The sequence below is a fragment of the Syngnathus typhle genome, linkage group LG7 (genome assembly GCF_033458585.1).
Source record: "Syngnathus typhle isolate RoL2023-S1 ecotype Sweden linkage group LG7, RoL_Styp_1.0, whole genome shotgun sequence".
NCBI lineage: Eukaryota > Metazoa > Chordata > Actinopteri > Syngnathiformes > Syngnathidae > Syngnathus > Syngnathus typhle.
The window spans coordinates 15,797,003-15,819,153 of record NC_083744.1 but is presented as its reverse complement, the minus strand read 5'-3'; the positions used below and the strand labels follow the sequence as shown (position 1 = coordinate 15,819,153).

Below are 22,151 nucleotides of genomic sequence, written 5' to 3'. Positions count from 1 at the left end.
TCCCCATTTTATCAGGAATTTTTTGTCAACATTTCCAACTGTCCCCAATATGGATCATAAAAACAATAGGCATTTTCTGATGATTTTTGAGGGTTTCTAAAACATTTTGTTTATTTTGCGGACCCCCTGAGATGAGAGGAAAAAATAAAATGAAGATCCTGCTTACCGTTTTTTTCCGTGTATAGTGCGCAAAATTTTACTAATTTATTGTCCTAAAATCCGGGGTGCGCATTATACATGGGTACAAAAGAAAAAAAAAATTTTTTTTTTTTAATTTTTATTTTTTATTTTTTTTAAGTCCCAATGATCGTCACACACGCAGGGAGGCAATGGGTCCCATTTTTATAGTCTTTGGTATGGTCTTAACTAGGCTGGATGTAATTTTTTTTGTTGGCGTTGATTTCTCCGACTGCCCGTAAACGCACCACCGCGCTTCGTGCGCGCACGGGACAGCAAACGAGCAGGTGATCGAGCAAGCGTCTGATACGAGAGCATTGCGGTCGCATGGAGCGTATTTGAAGTGAACAGCAGAGAAGAAAGGCAAAGTGTTGTGAAATAAAATGCACAGAACGGATGCGCAAGACACGTCAGCTATATAAAGAGCGAGAGTTGTTTTCTTCCTATTATTTCAATTCACAGTTGAATTAGCAGTTTCAATCAGCAAATAACAAAATGCGTATTACAGGTAATATTTTATTTCACAACACTTTGCCTTGTTCCTTTGGTCTCTGCTGTTCATCCTAAAACACAAAGGCGCTCTTTAAGCAATGCCACAGTGAGCGCCCGGCGCGCTGCACCAAATTAAGCTCCCTGCGCAGTGCGCACTGAGGTCCACTTAAATTTTAGAAAGTACATCAGGACTTTAAAAATATCTTCTAAATTTCAGCGACGGCTCTGTCACAATAATCGGCCAGCCCGGTGCAGTTGGGCGGTCGGCGGCGCGCTACGGTTGAGCGTTCTCTCGCACGCTCTCTCTCTCGCTCTCTCTCGCTCTCGCACACACGCAAACCGGATATCATACGGAGGCCGCCATTACAGATGCGCAGAACGGATGAGCAAGACACGTCAGCTATATAAAGAGCGAGAGTTCAGTTCTCTACCTAAATCCGTATTACAGGTAATATTTTATTTCACAACACTTTGCCTTGTTCCTTTCTTCTCTGCTGTTCACTTCAAACACGCTCCATGCGCACGGAGCGCGGTGGTGCGTTTACGGGCAGTCGGAGAAATCAACGCCAACAAAAAAAATTACATCCAGCCTAGTTAAGACTATACCAAAGACTATAAAAATGGGACCCATTGCCTCCCTGCGTGTGTGACGATCATTGGGACTTAAAAAAAAAAAATTAAATTAAATTTTTTTTTAAAAAAAATTCATAAAAATTCGGTGCGTATTATACATGGGTACAAGCTTTTTTCCAGCATCAGCATGCCATTTTTAGGGGTGCGTACTATACATGGGGGCGCACTATACACGGAAAAAAACGGTATGTTAGGACATCATAGTATGTGGATCATATGTAATGTGTATGCTTAAAAACAGCATAGGTCACCGCAGTGTACTTGGGACTAACGCCATGAAGCGAGAAGCGCACGGCCAATGCAGAGCGACGCCTTCTGAGAGTGGCTCGTTCGCCCAGTTCATGCCGAGTCACGTGTTTGCTTATGGTGGAGGGGAAACGAGGCTGTGGCACGGGATGTATGTCAGTGACATGTCGTGACAGGCAGAGCAATTAAATGCGTTTCCACTAGAGGGCAGAATACAATTAACCTGCCATTGCCATTTGCAAATCAGAAGAGCTTTGTATTCCTATTTTTCTAATATAACGTTGGAAACATTGCCTTAGACAATATGTCAATGTGCAGTGGACATGTGTAGTTGTGATAACGTAAAATCGCAATGGCCACTAAAGGAGCAGAATTCAAATACGGAGCAGCAAGCGATCTCCTGGATATTTACAAGTGAAAACAATTGTCTGGCTTTCAACTGGAGATGACTTGACGCAATAAATTTGAGTGGTCGGGCAAGTTTAACCTCCCGATTCCTTAGTCTTAACATTAAAGGAGACATAGTATGCATTTTTTCACCCCAAGGATCGAGAATTCTTTTTTTTTTTTTCTGAAGCTTCATTTGAGTGGACAATCCTGTCATGTGCAAATGAGCCACTTCTCATCCCGCCTCTCCTCTACTATGTGCGGCGTACCAACACAAGGACGGTTTTCGAGAGTGGTTACAAAATCTCACCTTGACCTGATAGCGACTTCCACAAAGATTAAGGAAGTATCGACATAAAAATTGGTGCCAAAGAAGAATGTTGACGTTATCCAGTTTGCATTTTATGCTGGGAGGAAGCTTAGTTTAGCCTGGGTTGCTAATGAGGTTACGGAGAGTCTTGACTGTTGACTTCTATTTGTATACAAAGCCTGTTTTTTTTTTCCAGGGCTCAGTCCCTCCCCTCTGCGTATAGCGTGGGGATTATCGCTCAAGCATTTAAACAGTCCATAATATGTCCCCTTTAACAGCAACATGAACACGAGGCCATTTTTGCAGCCAATTCCTTCATTTGATATTCTCCCTCCACTCAACACTCAATAAATTAGAGGCCACTTGACATGACTACATAAACGTGTGTGTGTATGTTTACAGCATGATTCTTTAAAAAAAAAAAAAAAAAAAAAAAAGGGTGGCCCACAGCCTGCTCTCTGATTGTTTGCGAGCACAACAGCGAAACAGCGACGACAAAATATAATTGTCAGATGACTACAAACTATTATAACGTGTTTGTCTGGGAACGCTTCTCTGTTCCCGCCTGACAATCAGTACCTGCTTCGTTTACAAACTGAACCCGGGGTTGTTGAGTGAAGATATCATTAACTTGAAGGACCCTTCGCTCTTGCCTGCTCGGCACCCGCCGCCGGCCGTTCTATGTCACCCACGCGTCCATGCGCAGGCGCTTGACCGAGGGACTTTCCCTGTCGCCGGCCGCCGGCGCTCTGCCCGGCCCGAGGGGCGAGTGGAAGTCCGCCCGGTGGTCCTCGCGGTCGCTGCCGTCGTAGGAGCTGCAGGAGGAGCTGAGGCTGTCGGCGGGCGAGCGTCCCAGACCCTCCTGTTGCCGGCCGGGCCCCTGCTGCTGCTGCGGGTGCGGCAACGGCGGCTGCTGAGGCGGGAAACCGGAGGAGGTGACGCGCTCTCGTGGTGGCGAGATGGGCTCCGACTTAATGTTGATGCTCTGGCTCGTGCTAACGGAGAGGTTGGAGCCCTGAGGTAGGTGCCCTCCGCCGCTTCTGGAGATGACCACACAAATACATGGACTTTCGAGACTATGAGGTCATTACAGCGTATTCCGTCCTATTTCGGGACATAAATATGCCTAGAAAGTCTCAAATGTTTTGGACATCAGAAGAGCGTGTCCTCTGTACTCACACCAAAGAATTAAGCGCGGCTTGGCCCAGTTGATGTTGTTGCCATGCTGACATGGAGCCCAGCGAGAGCCCCGGAGAGCTAAAGCCCTGGAGGGAGGAGAGCTCCGCACTGCTTAGGGAATACTCTGCAAAAACAAAACAAAAACTCCATCATGATGGCATAAGTGCAGTGGTCAATCAGAGTCCAAGTGAGACTTTTGGGGGGGTTCGGGCTTACCGGCAGGGTTGTAGGAGGTGGGCACGCCCGAGTAGACCAGGCTTTGTGGAGGTAAGCTGGGTGTGGTGACCGATACGACTGGAGTGGCCAGTGGCTGGGCCGACTGGGAGCTGCTTATCCTTTGGGTGTTCTGCAATGACGAAAACAACACAAAAATACTTGACATCCTTGCCTTTCTCAAAGGTTTTCATTATAGATTGTGTGATTTAAAAAAAATAATTGAATTGAATTGAATTTGAATCACTTCATATCACAGAAGCTGGAGAAATATTACATGAAAACATCTTTAATGTCATTTCATATTTTGTTATGTGATGCATTTATAGATAATAGTTTTATTTTTTTTGTGTTTGATACATTTCTAATTTCATTTCATTAGAATTTCAAATACCAGTCTCTAAAGCAATTATTTATATTCATTGGTTGAATCAATTATTTAAATTAAAATAATAAGGATTACTAATACACTATTTTATATTTATATGAACAGCAGAAAAAAAAGAATGAATAAGCAACTGATGCGTGCCATTCCACAGTACGTTCATTCATGTAATAATACCTTCTACCACACGGTGGTGCTGTTGCCTTCCGTATGCTATGTTTAGGCTCTGACTTGATCCGACATAAACAGCACAAGTCCCTCAACTTTTTCTTTAAAATGTCACGCATTGAAAAGCAATACCCAAGGGATGAATTGAGCCTCATGGGATCACGTAATGTAAATTTTGCTATATTTTAATGCCAAGTCATTTAATCCACAACAAACACTGCATAGTGCAGCTATGCAGCAACAATCAATGTCAGACATGATGGCCAATGTAATGCAACAAACGTGTGCAGCTGCCATAGTAGTAGTATCATCATCATCATCATCATCATCATGCTGACAGCTTCCTCGCATTGTTCCAGCACTCTGAGGCCAGATGACTTCAACATGTATCTGACACAATGACCTCATTCGAGATGATGTCACTTTATCTTCCTGATGGAAAAGAAATCATGGAGTGTTGTTCTGAAAATGCTACACAAAAAAAAACAAGCACACACCAGTCCTTCACAGTCCGGGCGTGGAGTGGCCTACGTGAATGCGGAGGAGCCAAGTGAACAGGCTGAGGCAATTTTCACAAGCCCAAAAGCCAAAACATGCAGCGAGACAAAATGGCTTCTTTCTCGACAACATACTTAAGGGTACACACATGCCGATAATTGCTCTGATTTGGAGCATTTCCAACCCTCAAAACTAAAACACATCATCGTTGTTGAAAATGTGTGCATCCTGCTTTTAAAAAATATCTCCAGTCTGAGCACCATGCCTCAAAGTCAGCCACTTGCTCAGGGGAAACTGACCAACCCCGTTTCCTCCTCTTCCGACTACCCTCGACAGAGCAAAAGACCGAAGAAAAGTTCCAAGACAACGCTCCGATTGTCTGTCGCGAGCAAAAAGCGCCAGATGTGATGCGTCTCGACTTCACACGCTTGGCCACAACAACGGCGCGACGTGCGAATGGCTTGCGAGGGTGGAAGAGTGGCAAAGTTGTTTGGAGGCTGATAAACAACAGCGCAGATTGCAAATATTGTTTCGTGATGCTCACAAAAACAGACAACTTTGAATTCTGAAATGCTACTTCCACTAACTCCATTTCTCATTCGACCGGGCCGTCTTAATACACGCACTCAATCAATAGCGCGAGTAAGCCGCGACAAGGGCGACAAGATATTATCTGGCTCACACCCTGGGCCCCCTGATTAAGTCTTCATCTACACTCTGTCATGTCAAGATGTGATTAATTTAATACCATTACGGTCTAATGACAGGCTGTCTGCAGACCCGCCACAGCCGCCAACCTCTGAAAAGCTTGCGAAGGCTTCTGAAAGCCTCAGACCGACTAGCCTGCTTCTTAAAACGTAACCCGACTCACTCCAGTGTAATAGGAAATGTGCAATCAATTAAAGCCACACTTTAAAGTGATAGTTAACCCCAAAATGTTTTTGAATCTGTTCTGATTTAACACGACATTGTGATTAATATTGCGTTTATGGAATATGAATGAAGCAGCGAGATCCACCTGGCGGCCATTTTGTTCTTGTTGACTGGAAATGACATCACATTTGCTCAGGGCTCAGGTACCGACCAATCACGGCTAACCTTTTGGTTATGTGACAATTGAAAGCTGACTCATGATTGGCTGTTGAGCCCTGAGCAACTGTGATGTCATTTTCAGTCGACTGTCAAAGACAAAATGGCTACCTCCTGGACAAAACCAAAAAAAAAAAAATTCTGCTTATTTCCACACGCCACCAACTCCGGTAGTCATTTATATTTATGTTAATTTACTTTTTGTTGTGTTCTATGAATATAAACACAGCCATATGGGATATGTGCAACTTTAAAATATTAATGGAAATAGGCAATCAAACAGACGCATTAAATAGAGTGGTGGGCAGTTGGACCTAAAGTGTAAATCCAAAATGGAAATAAAGAGCGTGTTCCATGTGGTCAAAGGTGCCCTACATCTTCATTATCACCATTAGACAAAGCCCGGTCCTTAATTGCGAATAAATGATTAGGCGTGATAGCACTCAAGCAGCACGCAGTCTCGACGGGGATCCTCTGGACATAAACAGCTCTGCTAAAATCTCATGAAGCTCTGAAAATTTAATACAAAGCAAAAAAAAAAAAAAAAAAGCTGGCAGATGTAATAGCCCAACACTTGTGTCCATGTGGCGCATATTAAGACTCCATCTACTCACCAGCGGGGGCATCATCGCTTTGCTCGACGGAGGGATGACGACCCTCAGGTCCGGCTTGCGGGCTCCCATTGCCATGCTCCCTCCAGGGGGTGGCGGTGACTTGTTGGGCATGACTTTCCCCAAGCCGTTGCCGCTTGGCGCGCAGAGGAGGCCCGGAGAGCCTCTGGGGTTGGCGAAGCCGTTCCCTGCGGAAGCAAACACAGCAACAGCGACACCTCGTCAAAAAGCACTAAGCGTGACCGGCGACCGAGCTTGTGTTGTTGTTGTTGTTTTTTCCATGCGGCATTAAGTGTTTCCAACCCTCTGGGAAGTTTTAATGGACGTGGATAATTATCCCGAACAGTTCCAAAAATAAAATGTCCATTTTAAAATTGATGAGCCTTTTATTTTTTAGTGTTGAATGATTACATTCAAGTGGCTTCTTTTCACGTTTGGAGACACGGGGCAGTTTCCCGGGCAAATGTAGCGTGACCGCTTAAAAGAAATAGCTGAATCCATTACGGCCGGATAAAAACAATTAAAGGGAAAAGACAATGAACACGCACATGCTGGACTCTCACTTAGATGCTCACACAATTATGGAAGGAATTACATTTACCACTGGAAATTTACCCTTGTCAAAGCATTGTAAAACAGTTGTTTTATCAAAAATAGAAAATACACATTTACATAAACAATGTTCACATTAATAGTTTCCTAAAACTGAGGTTTGGGTTATTTTCGGCATGGTCTTACAAGTGCAAACTCAAATGCCAAGTTATAATAATACATTTTAATATACCGTATTTTCCGTACTATAAGGCGCACCTAAAACGGGCCATTCATTGAAGGTGCGCTTTATAATCCGGTGCGCCTTATAGTGCAGAAAATACGGTATATAAAATGTATTATTATAACTTGGTATTTTGAGGGGTTTTTTTTTTTTTTTAATATATACATATATATAAAAAAATGTATATATATATATCCCTCCAAAGTATACAATCCAAAAATGCATCATGAAGAAGGAAAAAAAAACAATGGACTAAAGTCACATTTTCTGGACTGGTTCACTACCAGAGATTAGGAAATGGGAAATTTAGCTGACAGAGGTCAAATTTTAATATCTGCAAGTTGCACCAGAGTAGAAGTTGCAGCCAAACGATGGGGTGGGGGGGGGGGGGGTGCGAGTGTGATTTATCATTCATAAAACACAGTGGATGGGACTTTAAAGCCCCTAAAGTCACTTAGTGAGCCAAGCTACACTATTCCATAAAGCGAAGCGGGTTGAAAGAATGAATGGTATCTGGCACCGCATCAACAGATCAGTAACACTTCACCAAGTCGCTGACTTTTGACTTCTATTGTGTGCGCGTGTGTGTGTCCGCGTCGGCGAAGAACATAATGGAACAATAGCCGTACGATAAGGACCGGGCGACAATTCCCGTCAAATAAACATTTATGAAGGCCACAATGGTATCTCACAGCTGCATCAACAGCATGTCCTCAAGCAGCTGTCAGCTGGGACTTTGATCACGTCAGAATTGACGGCGCCGTTTAACTGCCGTGCAGATTGGCCACGCTGTGATGAGCGCTGAAAATTTCATAATCTGAGGTTAAATTGATTTTTTCTTTTTTTGGTCATAAAATCAAAGTCTTCACAAATAGTGATTACTTAATCAAAATTATACTATTTTTTACAGTTTGGATAAATAGAAAATATTGTGGATAAATTATTTAAATAATGGGCATAAAGTAAGAAAGGTTATTCATATCGGAATATATTTCATATTTTGGATAGATAAAAAAATTAAAATATTGTGGATAAATTTAAATAATGGGGATAAAGTTACAACCAAATATGATTAAAAAAAAGTGTGTGGAAGTTTCGAACTTGCGCCATCTTGAGTCAGACAAGTTGGGTGTTCTCGTTTCAACTCGCCTAACCCGAAGCCGCCACGAAGCGGACGATTGTTTTTCACGGACTCGCTGGCGCTCTACTTGAAAGATTCGTAAGCGGCACCTTTGTCACGACGACAGATGGCCGTGATTTGCTTTTGGCGCCGCTTCAGGGCCATTTATTTAAAAAGGACCTGAAAATTCAATTGTGACCAACTTTTTGTTGGTATTCTATTTCTATTTAGGGATTTAAACTTCTTATACGCTATGCACATAATAAATGCACACTGTGCAATCCCATTAAGTTATTATGTGCGCAGTGCATTCGCTGTGGATGAAAAGTGAGACGCACTCTGCAATGTTTGCACCTCTCTCATTTATTCCAATTTGAGCCTTTTTGTTACTCATCACTGGCTGGATGGAGATTCATTCATTTACAAGTTTGCACAGACAATATGTTGACCATTTTCTTTTATGATTACTTACATCAATGGGAGCCGCACCCTCGATCTGCTGATTTGCCAAAAGTTTCATTTGAAAACGACGAGGGTGCAATTAGCATGTAATCGTGTGGATTGTTTTGCTCCATTATTGAATGGCACACTGGGGTATTGATATTAAATTAGACGGGAGCCGCAGCAGATGGCGAGTGAGAAAACAAAACAGAGGGAAATGTATTTGTTCCTCGACATTACGCACGGCGGCTTGTGAGACGACATCGTGGAAGAAGAAAAGCATGTTCCCGGTAACTGAATGAGTCACCGTTTCTCAAAACAGGCAAGCTGCTTGAAAGTGGACATTAGTCCAATGAAAATAAAGTGATGGCGAAAAAGAACGAAAATAAAAACTACCATTAAAATCAGACTATCATAAAAATCACAAAAGTTGTGCGGGTGAAAATAAAAATAAAATAAAAATAAATCAATAAAACGAATAAAAATAATAAAAAAAGTCCCCAAAGTTGTGCAGCACTTATTTTTACAAACAAGCTGAGGCCCCCATTTGGGCACAGGGGAGCTGAGTGGCAGGGAAGGATTTAAACTCCCACCTGCCAGTGCCCCTCGCGCAACACATTGCAGCAATGACAGGCTGTCCGGTCATTGTGTACTGAGGACTTAGAGGGATATCATGGCCTGAATACCTCCAGGGTTATGCTGCTCTGGCCATCTTACGGAGCCCTGGCCAGCCTTATAAGGCTTGTGAGGGTAGAAGCACCTGTCAACACGGGGAAGGAAACACCATGGGGGGAGGTTTAGAGGAAATGCTGCGCTTACTGACCATTTCCAAACTTGCACACGTGTGTCAAACAAGCACATCACATAGCAAAAAAAAAGCCCCCCCCCCCTCTCCCCCCTCAATCCTGAGTCGTCTTGAACCAATCACAGATGGATAACGCAAGCATCCAGCTCGAGTGCTAAGCAGGAGGTCCGGTGGGCAGAGCTACAGAGAGCATCTAAATCGCTTTGGGAAGGACTTACCCGCTGGGCCCGAGCCCACGCCGCTTGGCTGCCACTGAGAGCTCGGCGCTATCAAGCGGGCCACCTAATGAGTGATATGATTAACCATCTGCACAAAAAAGAGCAGCGCATGTGTGGAGGGTTGGAGACGAGACGTGATCATCGTGTCGTGTAGGTTTATTTTACGGCTCTGTAAAAGGCAAGGTCTCTCATATCAGTATGCCGTGGAGGGGACAGAACATCCAAGGGAAGGAGACGTATTAGGTTGTTGAATTATGGCAGACTTTACACCAGGGGTTCTCGCCCACTGAGTATTTACCAACTCAAGCATGTGGGCCGGGAGCCCAGAACCTCCTGACTAAACTACCAGAACTTGAGACTTGGAGAGACAAAAAAAAATGCATAATGGAAGGACACTTGTGCTACAAAGTCACGTCGGAACGAGGCATTTCACGCCTTGCCGCGTGCACTCGTATCATATGCGGTGTAGCCAAAGCCATCTGGACCCACAGCAGTCATCCCACAATCAGAAGACTCAAAAACAAAAAGCATCTGGCAAGTGCAAAAGTAATTCTCCCAAAAAAGTCTGAGAATCGGTGCCTCATCGGTTCTTGACATCAACTAACCTGCGCTGGTGGGCCTCTGGGGGCCTCCGCTGGAACCCGCATTCCTATGCAAGGAGGCCTGCGAAGGGGACAGCATCCCGTTGTCGCCGAGAGAGGCCGCGGCCGCCGCTAAGCTCTGGCCGCCCAGAGTCACGCCTCCCGACTGGTACATGGCGTTGGGGTGGGATACGGGCACGGCCACGTGCATGGAGAAGTTCTGCTGGGGCAACGCTGTAGGCTACGAGAGGGACACCAGCACACACACAAAGCCGGATGATTACACACAAACGCAATCCAAGGCCTGATGATTATGATCAGCGGTTGTCGTGGTATTAGCAACTGAGAGCTGAGACAGATTCATGTAACAGCCTGGCACATGTGACAGGAACAATAAATGGACAGAAACATTTGCATTTACAATTTTGTATCGTCAAGATGTGGATTTGACAAGAATTACGATACATCAAAACATTTGGTCAGATATATTCAGTTTAGCCCCAAATGATTCATCTGCTAGCCACTACTGAGTAATTATTTCTTTATTTTACCGTATTTTCCGCACTATAAGGCGCACCGGATTATAAGGCGCACCTTCAATGAATGGCCTATTTTAAAACTTTGTCCATATATAAGGCGCACCGGGTTTTAAGGTGCATCTTCAATGAATATATGGACACTTTGTCCATATATAAGATATATACATTTGGCCCACATTTGGACACGCCTGCTGTAGTGGCTCAATATTGGTCCATATATAAGGCGCACCTGATTATAAGGCGCACTGTCAGCTTTTGAGAAAATTGGAAGATTTTTAAGTGCGCCTTATAATGCGGAAAATACGGTATTTTTTTTTCCCTTATTCTGCTAGCTTAGCGAATACAATTTTAAAGGGTGGCAACAAGAAAAAATTTGCAGGTCAAAATAAAACCAATGACACTATTTGGGTTAAAAAAAAAAAAGATGCCTGTAAAATTCACCCAATTTATTGCACAGTAAAGATTTGCAACTATCGTTAAAAAAAAGGCATATCGTATAAAATAAAAATAATCTTAGTGTTTTGCCAATTTCACAATTTCCAACAAAAAGCCACTAAAAAAAAAATCCTTTGAATTGAACATTTGTCCAGCATATGAATCACTTTGGACTATAAACACACTTGAAAGAGTAAATACAGTCGACAGAATTTCAGTGCTGTTGCAGCACAGAACAAAACGGACAAATCTTGTAAACAAAAAAAACAAAAAAACATGCATTTCGGCATCACTTTAGCATCGCAGTGTTCTTTTGCATTTCGGAGCATCTGTGCGTGCATTCGTCAACATAGCAAAGACGGATCGTGACGGCTACAAGAAAGGTGACGCGTTTAGTGACCACGTGCTTACTGCAAAGCGGCAATGACAACTGCGTGTGTCAGTGATTAAAAACAAAATGAGTACAGCCTTCATCCAGTGGGTCAGTCGGTGCATTATTTGAACTTTGGTTAATGGCAAAAGTGGTGCTCTTCAAGTCATGAACAAAGGCACATGTGATAAGATTACACAAATTCCCCAAAATGAAATGGGAGCTGATGTTTTGTTTGTTTTTTTGCTACCAAAGAAAAATATTCATGGGTCAATGTGATGAGCTAATAACAGAATTTGCAAATATCTTTAAAAAAAATTGGTGTGATCTTATCAAGGTGCTCTTACAACTCATTCGCAGCATAAATCAATACAACAATCCAGAAGTGGATGTGTTATTTTTTTTTGGTTTTATAAAAAGCAAATTTCTGAAAAGAGATTTTGGCCAGGTTAACTAAAAGACAAGTCAAATGAACAAAACAATTAGAGTTTTTTTGTGGCACACAAAGCCAAGCAAAAAAAAAAAAAGTTGTCTTTTTTACAGTACTTACGATTTTATGATTTCTCATCATATTATCAAACTCCTCATTAATTTTTTTATACTTTTCTTCAGTGTGAGGAGTGAGGACATACGATGCGTCGGGGTCCGGGCTATCGCAACCTCGGTGTTCTTTCTTGTTTAGCGCCTGCAGTGAACATCAACATAGAGACAGACCATCAACACAAAACAGCAAGGGACAGGAGGAAAGTACTTACACCGCAGCGCTTGTACATTAAATCGCTCTCTTCGCTTAGTTTGCCGAAATGGTCGTCGGGGAGGGGGCTGTGCCCGAAACAGTCGTCGGGATCGGGGCTAGCACAGTCATTATGGCCTTTGTTTCTTAATTTCTGAAAGGAAGATGCACAATTGGGAAATAAACACAAGACAAGACCAGTTATGTCTCTAGTTTTGCAGAACACAGTGAACAAGGCGTTAATTATATATATATATATACATATTTTTTTAATATTTTTTAATATATATGTATATTTATATATATATTTCTAAATATATATATATATATATATATATATATATTTTAAACATATATATATATATATATAAAAATGTGGAAAAAATTTCTGTAAAACGAAAAAAAAGTAGTGTGGATACTTTGCACTATACAACAAATAATCCGCCAAATTCAAAAAAATAAAAAGCCGCGTGCTGCACCGCTCCTCATTACGGCTGTGAATAGCGGCGCTAACAAGGCTAGCTGACAGCATGTGACAGCTTGTGATACAGCAGCGGACGTACATCAAAACATGATTTATGGCCACCTCTCAAGGCTCCTTTATCGGATGGGCGCAGGCCCGTCGCGGCGAGCCGCTCGCGCCAGGCGGGCCGCCGGGGGATCGGGAGGGGGGTTGAGGATGTAGGCCTCGTGCGTGTACAGGAAGGTCGCTGACTCCTGCGCGTATCAGGGTCACGGTGAGACCACCCGACACACACTAATGAGACCTCACTCTTGGTTTCTTGTCTCGATCGCTCGGCAGAATGATGAAATGTGTGTGTGAGAGACACGCGGGAGGAATCGGAGCGAGTGTTGTTTTGGGTGAGAATGGGCAAGTTTGGTGCGAGCGCAACGGGGAGGAGCGTCGGAGCACTTGACAGAACCGTGACAGCGGGCCTCATCTTCGCTAACCTCCACGGCGCTCGGCAAAAGCTCACTTTTTACATTTCCAAAGATGCCAAGACACGGTTTGCTGAGATTCCTGCAAAATATTGAAAGCAGATTTTTTTTTTTTTACTGCGTTTCTTTCTGTTGAACTTTAGTCTCCAACACAATTTGAGGTCCACTGAACTCAAAAGATACTGCAGAAAGAATAGCCGAGATGTTCCCAATCCCACCCAGCTCTTCCCGACGAGAACGTCCGCAATGACAAGACGAAAGAACCGGGCCGCATAATAACCAGGTCTCACTGAACCGCACAAGCAATCCGACCGACGCGGGTACAAAAAGCGGTGACATTCCTCCGGTTGGAAGACAACGCCTTGCTGCTTCATTTCCTGTTTACCGAGCAAAGGCACTTTATAGTCAAGGCTTGTGTTTTTCTAGCCGTCCGCTATGCACTTTCTTCGGCCAAAAAGTCTGACGTGAACCTGCGCATTTAAAACGCCATCCTACTCATTATGGGAATATCTCAGTTGTGCTGGTCCAGGGCTCCACTTTCCTGGCACACACACTCAGGCTTGAGCCTTGTAGGGAGGGCTTGACAGCAAAGGAACAAGATACAAGGACAAGCAGTTGCGCAAAGACATTCAACATCAATCACGCTAGCACGCATCTTTGAAAACGTTATATAAAGCCGTGATTCGAGGTGGCGCGTATGCGAGACAGCTGCTGAGCATTAGTTCATCAATGAAAGAGTTCCAGTCGAGGCATCCTCGTGCATGTGGGTGACTGACGGCTGCAGGGAAGTGGGAGGAGGGGGCGGTTGAGTGTGCTTGTAAATCTTTGCCGAATGACTTGGCGTGCTCGCCGTGACCGCCCACAGTTCCCAGTAAACGGATCAGTCAAGCAGCACATGGCCAAACAGGTGTCGCACCTCCCAACACCTGTCAGAACCCGGCACCATCTCAGCTGCGCGAAGACATGACCATAGAAGGAACGGGTTGCCGACACCAGGGGCGATCTGACCACCCCCTGGGAGCATCCTGCATCTTCTACGCAAAAGCTGCCCAGCGCCATCAATACGTAAACAACTGAGCATACCTCCTCCTTTTGCAAGCTCGGCATTTTTTGCATCTGTTAAGACGTCGAGTGCAACACATGGTGGTCTGGCTGATTGTAAAACGTCGCTTAGTGACACCACCTGCTGAGGTCACGTCGATTTCTAATGACATTCCATTCCGCTTCCATTCCACAGTGGCTACGAAACCCAAATTTGTACCGAAGCAAGAATGTTGCTGGATGCTAACCTACACTAGCCCAGTAAAAATCAGGACCGTACTGTTCTTAAATAGAAAAACCGTGATGCCTTCCACTTCATATTCTAACACGTTTTCCCAAATGACCATAAAATGGCCGCCGCAGACCAAAATGGCAGTCTTGTTGTTTTTATTTCTTGAGACTTTGCGTCTCCTCATGATGGATGTGCCCATCGCATGTCATTTTGCTCCGTAAACCTCAGCGTTGACTTTATGAATGATTCAAAGCAGTCCAACTATATTTTTTTACCCGCTCCTTAAGTGGTCCTTTAAGACCTTTAAGGACCTCAAGAGTGATTTTAGACCCTTTCACCCAAGGAATGGCATTTAAGGCAAAGGCAGAAGAGGAGCATCTACCGTTGTGGTTGGATAATAAAAGATTGTGGAACAGAAAATCAAGTTACAAGCTAGGTCATGGAACTAATTAAGCTTGTAAGTCAAAGTAGCATTAAAAGAAAGTGTTGCGACCACAATCTTTGGCGGGAAGGTCTGCACTTAAGCGATAGCCTTTTTAATTCGGGCATGTTGTGGGGGAAAAAAAACACTGGCTGATGTTCGGCAGCCTTTAACCCAGCAGAGCCAAGAATTGGCCCCTGGCACGGGAGACTCGTAAAGGTAGCACGCTAATCCTCATGACATCACCATTGTGTCCGGGCGGTTCCGTCTAATGGGCTTATCAAAGGGCTCCTTTGAATGCCAAGGCACTCGGAAATCAGCAGCTCGGGAGGCAGCTGATAGGAGACTTTTATCTTGCCAAGGAACATTGGCATGCTTATATAACACCTTAAGAGACTTTCATTCCAACCATGTTTCAAATTCCCCTCGCGGCGCTGTTGTCCTCACTTTAGGAGAATTAAAAAAGGTTTTGTTTTTTTTAATATATATATATAGTCTTTGGGCTACAGCGTATCAAGGCCAATCTTGAGGATTTTTGGCTATTACACAACAACAACAACAACAAAATTGCCAGACATCTCGCTCAATCTCGTGGTGCTTACGCATGACTGAGTTGGACTGATATCAGGATATGAGCTTGGAGTCATATCCTTCCTTTAGGCTCACTCTATTGTCTGGATCGTTAGTGGCGAGGAAGCGCTATAGGAGGGGCCAAGAAAGCAAACGTTTAAATGTCATGACCGATGACTCGAAAAATGTAAAGATTGTCGTGGAAAGCGAGTCACTACTTCTGTCCAAAGAGTTTTTATAGGCTGGGGAGGAGCTAAGTGGAAAAAGGTCAAATTGGCTAACGGCGGCCATCTTGTTATTCCTTGACAATTGCCATTTACTGTACCTGGGTTTGATCAATGGTTAAAAAGGCAACTGATTTGACAGAGGACTGCGAGAGGCTACGGCTGCTCTGAGACCGTGGTGAACGATGACTGATGCGACAAAGCTATTAGCTCCCGGACCCGCCGAGCGTAATCATCGGCCTGAGTATCTCCAGCATGAGCCGGGAGGGAATTCAACTGCAAATGAAAGACAAACCAATGTCATCAGGAGAATGAGATCAGGGACTATGTCGGAGAAAAAAGATAAGATGCTTTACAATCAAGTTGAGTTCCTACAGCGGCGTCGCGAGCCGAATTTTGTAAGCTGGGAAAGACATTTTTCAATTTCCACCATTTTCCGCCATCTTGCCTACGCTGGTCATTGAATGGCTCATTAGTTGCCAGGTCCCTTGAAACCGTACCCCCCGCCCTGAACTCCAATCCTTGCTGGCTTCTAAAATATTCATAAGGACAATTAGGAGTTCCGATGAAGTGAATATGGTGAGGCGCTGTTGGGCAGCAAAGAGGGCAGGAAATGCCAGCAGGACGTCTGTTCCGCAACACTCTACACCCTGACCGCAGACCTGAGTCCTCATCAATCTGAAGCAACCTCCGTTTTCTGGCTCTGGTCGGTCCAAGTTGCTGCTGGGGGCTGGTGGCGTGGTGCCAGCCAGCCCATCCCAGCGGGCTTTGCTCCGTCCTCGCCTTTGGGCAGGAGGAGGTTGGCTACGCAGCGGGAACACCGGGAGGAGGGGGGCACAAGGGCGAGCGGGTTGTCGCTAACTCAAAAGGCACCGCGGTGTATTTCAGCACCTTGCTGAAGGTCGGCGAAGAACACAAGGGTGGACTCGGGGCTTGCGGTTTAATGATCTTTTAACAGCTTCGCTAACGTCGCCGCCGCCCAGCTAGAGCCAATCAAATTAGGTCAGCCCGATCTTGACCTATTTCATGTGGTTCATAACACGCGGGTTTACGAGCGGGAGACGTTGCGCAATTAATTCCCACCATCCAACATGAGCTGCTTACATTACGTTCAAAATCTTACGTGTCCTGCTTTGTAAACAATACGGAACCACAGACATTCATTGTCGACATCGCCGCATCCTGTTTGGGGTCGTGGTCGCTATGGAAACTATCCCAGATGAATGCGGGTGGTGGGGCGTCCTGAAATGATGGCCGGTCAATCCCAGTACAAGAACCAAAAAGTAAACTGTAACTTGGGGATCCGAAAAAAAGTGGTAGTTTTATTTCAAAATCTGGAGTGATTACTTCTCACTTGCTTATCTTTGGCTTAAAAAAAAAAACATTTCCGCGTGAATAAGTTATTTGTTTTTCCTTCTAAAAATAAAAGCTGAAAAAATAGCCCCCGCCCCCTTTTTTTTTTTTTTTTTTTTTTTTACAATAATGCATTTGTTTCGTTGCAGGGGACGTAATATTTGTGTAAGATAAATAAATTGATTGTTAATAGAAAATGGAGTAATGGTAGGATAGAAGCGAAAAAATGTTTCACAGACGACTTAGCCTAAGAAATATTCATAAACTTAACACATTTGGTTTAAAGAGAAAATATTTTCAAAAATGACTTTTTAATTGATCACATTTTAACCAACACTTTGAAAACCGACCCTACATGACGTATTTGCGTCCCTGCTCCAAGATATTTCGATGAAAAAGATTAAAAGAAAAAAAAGCCACTCAGACTGGCCGTGCATCCTTTCATTCTGCACTTTGCAAAGAGAGACCCCTCAGTGTGAAATGAGACATATGCAACATAATTGAGCACTGACGTCAATGAAGCATGATGTGTGCCAAAAAGCAGAAAACCTCTTGGCAGTATCCTGGTAACAAGCATCATAATAGAAAAAAGCTGAGACAGAATAACACCGGCTGAGGCACCACTGAGTTTAAAAAAAAAAAAGGTTCACAAAGGAAAGGACGACTGTAACTTAGCAATTGCTCCTTTAGCAGGCCTCTTTGTGGGCTAACCACATGAACAATCCAATGACTGTCTCATTGCCCTCAGATACTAACTACATTGGAGCCTGATGATTTTTTTTTTTCCACTCAAAGCCCAAAGGGGAAATGAGACCTTGTCCTATTAAAAGTGACATTAGAAAGAAAAAAAAAAACCTCACAAGTTGGCTCATGACAGAACCAGCCAAGAGAAAACACACAACCTGTTAAACGACTTAACATTATGCTACCTTGAGATACAAGTAACGTTTTGAGATACAAGCCTTCATGCGGCTGATTTTTTTCTTTTTTTTTTGCCCCTTATCATTTTTTTTCCTCGCCATCCGCAACAGCCTCCATTTCCGTTGAGCCACCAGCACTCGGATAATTGATCAATCACACTAATTGAAGAGTCCGGACAGCTAACCCACCGTAGCAGATGTGCCAATTTGCATTCATTAAGCTAGAAATGAGTCTTAATCACTATAGCGCTCAGGTTTTTGATTGACATTCCGAACCTCCGCCCATCACCGCCACCGATTTTAAATAATAAAAAAAAATCAAATAAAAGGCAGCTTAGTCCTTGGTAAGCCAAAATGCAGCTGACATTCTGTAACGGTCAGAATTTACATTTTGCGTTGAATGATTTATAAAAGTCCATTTATAACCAAGAAAAAAAAAATAGTTGATGGCAATCTTGATATGGAAGCTAATGGAAGCTGCCTGATAATTATATATTCATTTCCTCCGTCATGTGAGGGGGTTGGCTGGTCTTTCATGAAAGGAGAAAGAATTGTCCATTTCTTCCCAAAGGAACAATGGCCAGGCCTATTTATTATGAAGCAAGATAAGGCAAAAATTTCCCTATGAATGATGGCCGCTTGTTTACGTTCACAATTCATCAGGAGAGAAGACTGACAAGCCAGCCAAGAAATGCAAAAAAAACTTTGAATAACACTGAAGACCACAACAGATCAGTAAATTAGGGTTTAGGTTCTATTTGATTACAATTTAAAGTCTATTAATTGTAAGATGCCGATTTAAAAGTTTTCCCCGGTGACGTACGAGCATCCCTCCGTGTCGGCCATGACACTGTGAGGTTAGAAGTCGAGCGAGGGCAAAATCTCATTACCTCCACACGGGGAGAGAATGAGAGAGAGAGGGTAGGAGGAGTGAATATTATTAGATTAATGTAATGACTAACTGCAGCATTTTCATTTGTGGCATAAAAAGAATTCAATAAGAAACACAATTGGCGCAGTGGTGTTAAAACCTCTCATGAGGGCTTCCCTGCATTTGGGACAAAACCAAAAAAAAAAAAAAAAACAGAAAAAATGTCTTCTGAGAAAACTGCCTCGCTACATAAAAAAACATTCTAAGAACTCGTTCCAAAAAACACTCATCTTGGACGTCCGTGACTTTTTAATGGTTCGGGTAACATTCCTTAAAACCCCGACGTGGCTGACCTCGAGTTGGCACACGAACATGGCATCATCGGTAAAAAAAAAGCAGCCTTTTAATTTTTTTTTATTCCATTAAAAAACGCCAACTACTACGAGGCCCAAAGATGTAGAGGAGACAATTGCAAACTAGGCTAAGTTTGAATAAAAAAAAATAAAAAAAATTACAAACTAAGAGTCTGCCAGCAGTCCAGTCAGCCAAAATGTGTGGCTGATTATTCGTGTGGGGGGGAAAAACAAAAACCTCAAAGTCTGGACAAGTGTTGTACAACCGACATCAATCAAGCGGGAAAGGAATTTCCCTTTGTACTGTATTACATTGAAAATGGGCCAAAAAAACGTGACAGCCCGCTCAACTCCATCCTCAACCCCATCTTTGTTTCTGGTTTGGTGAACGTATCGACAGAGATTTTCCGTCAGAGTGCCACATGAGAAAGCGCTCATCCGTTATCGCTCACAAAGAAAAAAAAAGCCGCCTGCTTGGCTTTGGACTCGGAGCCAAATCGGAGACAAAGTCTACGGTCCTCCGCCGGGTTATCAAAACTGTGAGCCAGACTCTCAAGCATCCATCTGTGGAAAACATGGAGGCATGTTCTCCCACGCTGTACGGTTATCAGCGCATGCTAGGCAGGAATGTAACTTTTTCTTTTTATTCAGTTTGTCACCAAAGGATAATCATTTGTGTGAAAAGTCTGGAGACGACGACCCGGCGGCCTTCTTGCTGCAAACAAACAGGCGCATGATTGTTAACACCGCCCCAGAAAGAAAAAGAAAAAAAAAAAAAAGGTTTAACGCAATAAAAAAATTGAGATAAGTGTTCAGGAAAAGTGCTCTCATGTGAGGCTCATTTCTCCGGACAAATTTGGATTCTTGTCGTAATTGCGAGCTGGCTTCTATCTGGCGAGAGGACAGAATTTCAACAGTCAATCGTCCACCTTTGACAGGGACGAGCAAAACGAGGTTGTGCCTGGGGGATGCTCTGAAGTGGAATGGCGGGGTTACTTCTGCTCTGCTTCTTCACTTCTGAGCGCCCAACATGTAGCCAGATGGGGGATGGGAGGGGCGAGGGTGATTTGTCCGGGACAACGCCGCCTTGTTGTTGCCCTTTTGTGAAGCTTCCTTGAGTAGCCCAATCAGCTATATTTGCTCGTGCATGAGAAATCTTGCTTTGGTGATTGGACCTGGCCACCAAAAAGCCATGATTTGCCCACTTAAGACCACTCAAAGACCCTGAGAATCAAAGATCTTCTATTCAAACGGGATGGGCTGATGTGTCCGATTTCGGTCGATTATCGGACGATTGCGGCTTTTACGAGACGGAAGGAAAAATCAAACCCGGGAGTTGCGACTGATCCAAAAGTCAAGTCATAACTAGCGTGCGATGGAACTGATGAAACTTTCATCTTCGGGTCAGACCGAAACAAGCACAGAAAAAGACATTTATGGTCACTCTTACGTAAGCAAGGCATGTGCTTATTTATTTTTTATGCAGGTGAGCCCTGGCTTTTTTTTTTTGCTGCTGGCCCCCGATGAAAGAGTGACTGCACGAGTCTTCCCGGCTTGCCAGAGTGCACTTGGCTGCAGCTCTGCCAAGCAGGTAATTCACAAGCAGCGGCAGTGGCGGCATGAATAAAAGATAATGGGCCACAGCTGACTCTTGTGCGCCACACGTAATGTCTCTAATTTCAGTAAAAGCCGTTCATGAGGTGACAGATTTCCTCCCGATACCCGCTAACTGGCTCTAGAAAATGAGTACATTCAGATTTTTTTTCCATTTTGTCCATCAACTCAGAATAAGATCTCCCCCTTCATTAATGTCCTTTAGCTCACAGTTTAGCCTTTTGGCAGAGCCTTCTCTGTGCTGGCAGAACGCCACAGCCAGCCATTGCACGCCGGGGAAACTTTTAAAAGGCTCAGCGAGCAAATGCCGAATTTCTATTATACTTTACAGCCGCTGAGAACGCACGCTGAGGACATGTCAGCGACAACGGGGGACGCTATCTTTCGGGAAACGGTTAGCAGATAGGTTTCCTAAAGCAGTTGGTGGACGTGAACTTATCAGGGAGCGCAGACATGATGTGACCTATACTGAAGAAGGGAACTTCATACGTCTGCCGCATGTCCAAAACGTTAGCAAAGCACTATTAGCCGACTAATGAGGCCTTGAACCCAAAATGATTATTCCGCATTTACGCAACAATATTCGACGCACCTGCAAAAAAGCAAAAACAGGCTCACCTCCACAATGTCCGAGTTGGTTCTGCTCTCGTGGGGCTCGTTGTACTCGGTGTACTTGAGCAGCACTTTGTCCATGTCCGTGCTGGCGTACTGGAAGAGTTTGTTGGAGCTGTTGAAAATGATGAGGGCGATCTCGCAGTCGCACAGCACGCTCAACTCGTACGCCTTCTTCATCAGGCCAAACTTTCTCTTTGTGAAGGTGACCTGACGGAGAAACGGAGCATAGGTTACTGTTGGGTATTCAAATTATTGATGTTGTCCGCTCGAAAGGATGGCGCTGGTCCAAAATGTCGAGTTAAGAGGTCAGGGCAAAGATGCGGAAGTCAGCGGGCTGAGTCAGAAGCATCCATACATTACTGTAGCCACTGACGCCATATACGGAAAGCTATCTGTGTAGCGCAGCACAAGCTTTGTAACTTGAGGCCTCAGATGGGACATCGGGTCATACATCATTCCAACTGGTAATGGAACCGCCCCAAAAATGCCCCCTCAAGCAAAGTGACCATGTCCTGAATCTCCGCAGTTATGTTTTTCTGGACGGTCGTGTCGTTATGTTACACCACATTACATTGTTGTCAAAAATTTTTTGA

At 44.0% G+C, this 22,151-nt stretch overlaps 1 protein-coding gene across 3 annotated transcripts in view; it reads right to left on the bottom strand.

Annotated features, from left to right (window-relative positions):
- Positions 1-2,042: 2,042 nt before the first annotated feature.
- mef2aa (myocyte enhancer factor 2aa) overlaps positions 2,043-22,151 on the bottom strand; it is a 34,445-nt gene continuing 14,336 nt past the window's right edge. The window contains exons 3-10 of one of the 3 annotated variants that reach the window (XM_061282073.1): positions 21,562-21,765; positions 12,428-12,559; positions 12,223-12,357; positions 10,353-10,569; positions 6,392-6,576; positions 3,641-3,770; positions 3,425-3,548; positions 2,043-3,285 (exon numbers count right to left, since the gene is read on the bottom strand). In XM_061282073.1, coding sequence (XP_061138057.1) covers positions 2,925-3,285; positions 3,425-3,548; positions 3,641-3,770; positions 6,392-6,576; positions 10,353-10,569; positions 12,223-12,357; positions 12,428-12,559; positions 21,562-21,765 — 1,488 coding nt within the window. In that variant the 3' untranslated portion in view covers positions 2,043-2,924. The remainder of the gene's footprint in view (positions 3,286-3,424; positions 3,549-3,640; positions 3,771-6,391; positions 6,577-10,352; positions 10,570-12,222; positions 12,358-12,427; positions 12,560-21,561; positions 21,766-22,151) is intronic. The other 2 variants (XM_061282075.1, XM_061282074.1) reach the window with 2 other exon arrangements.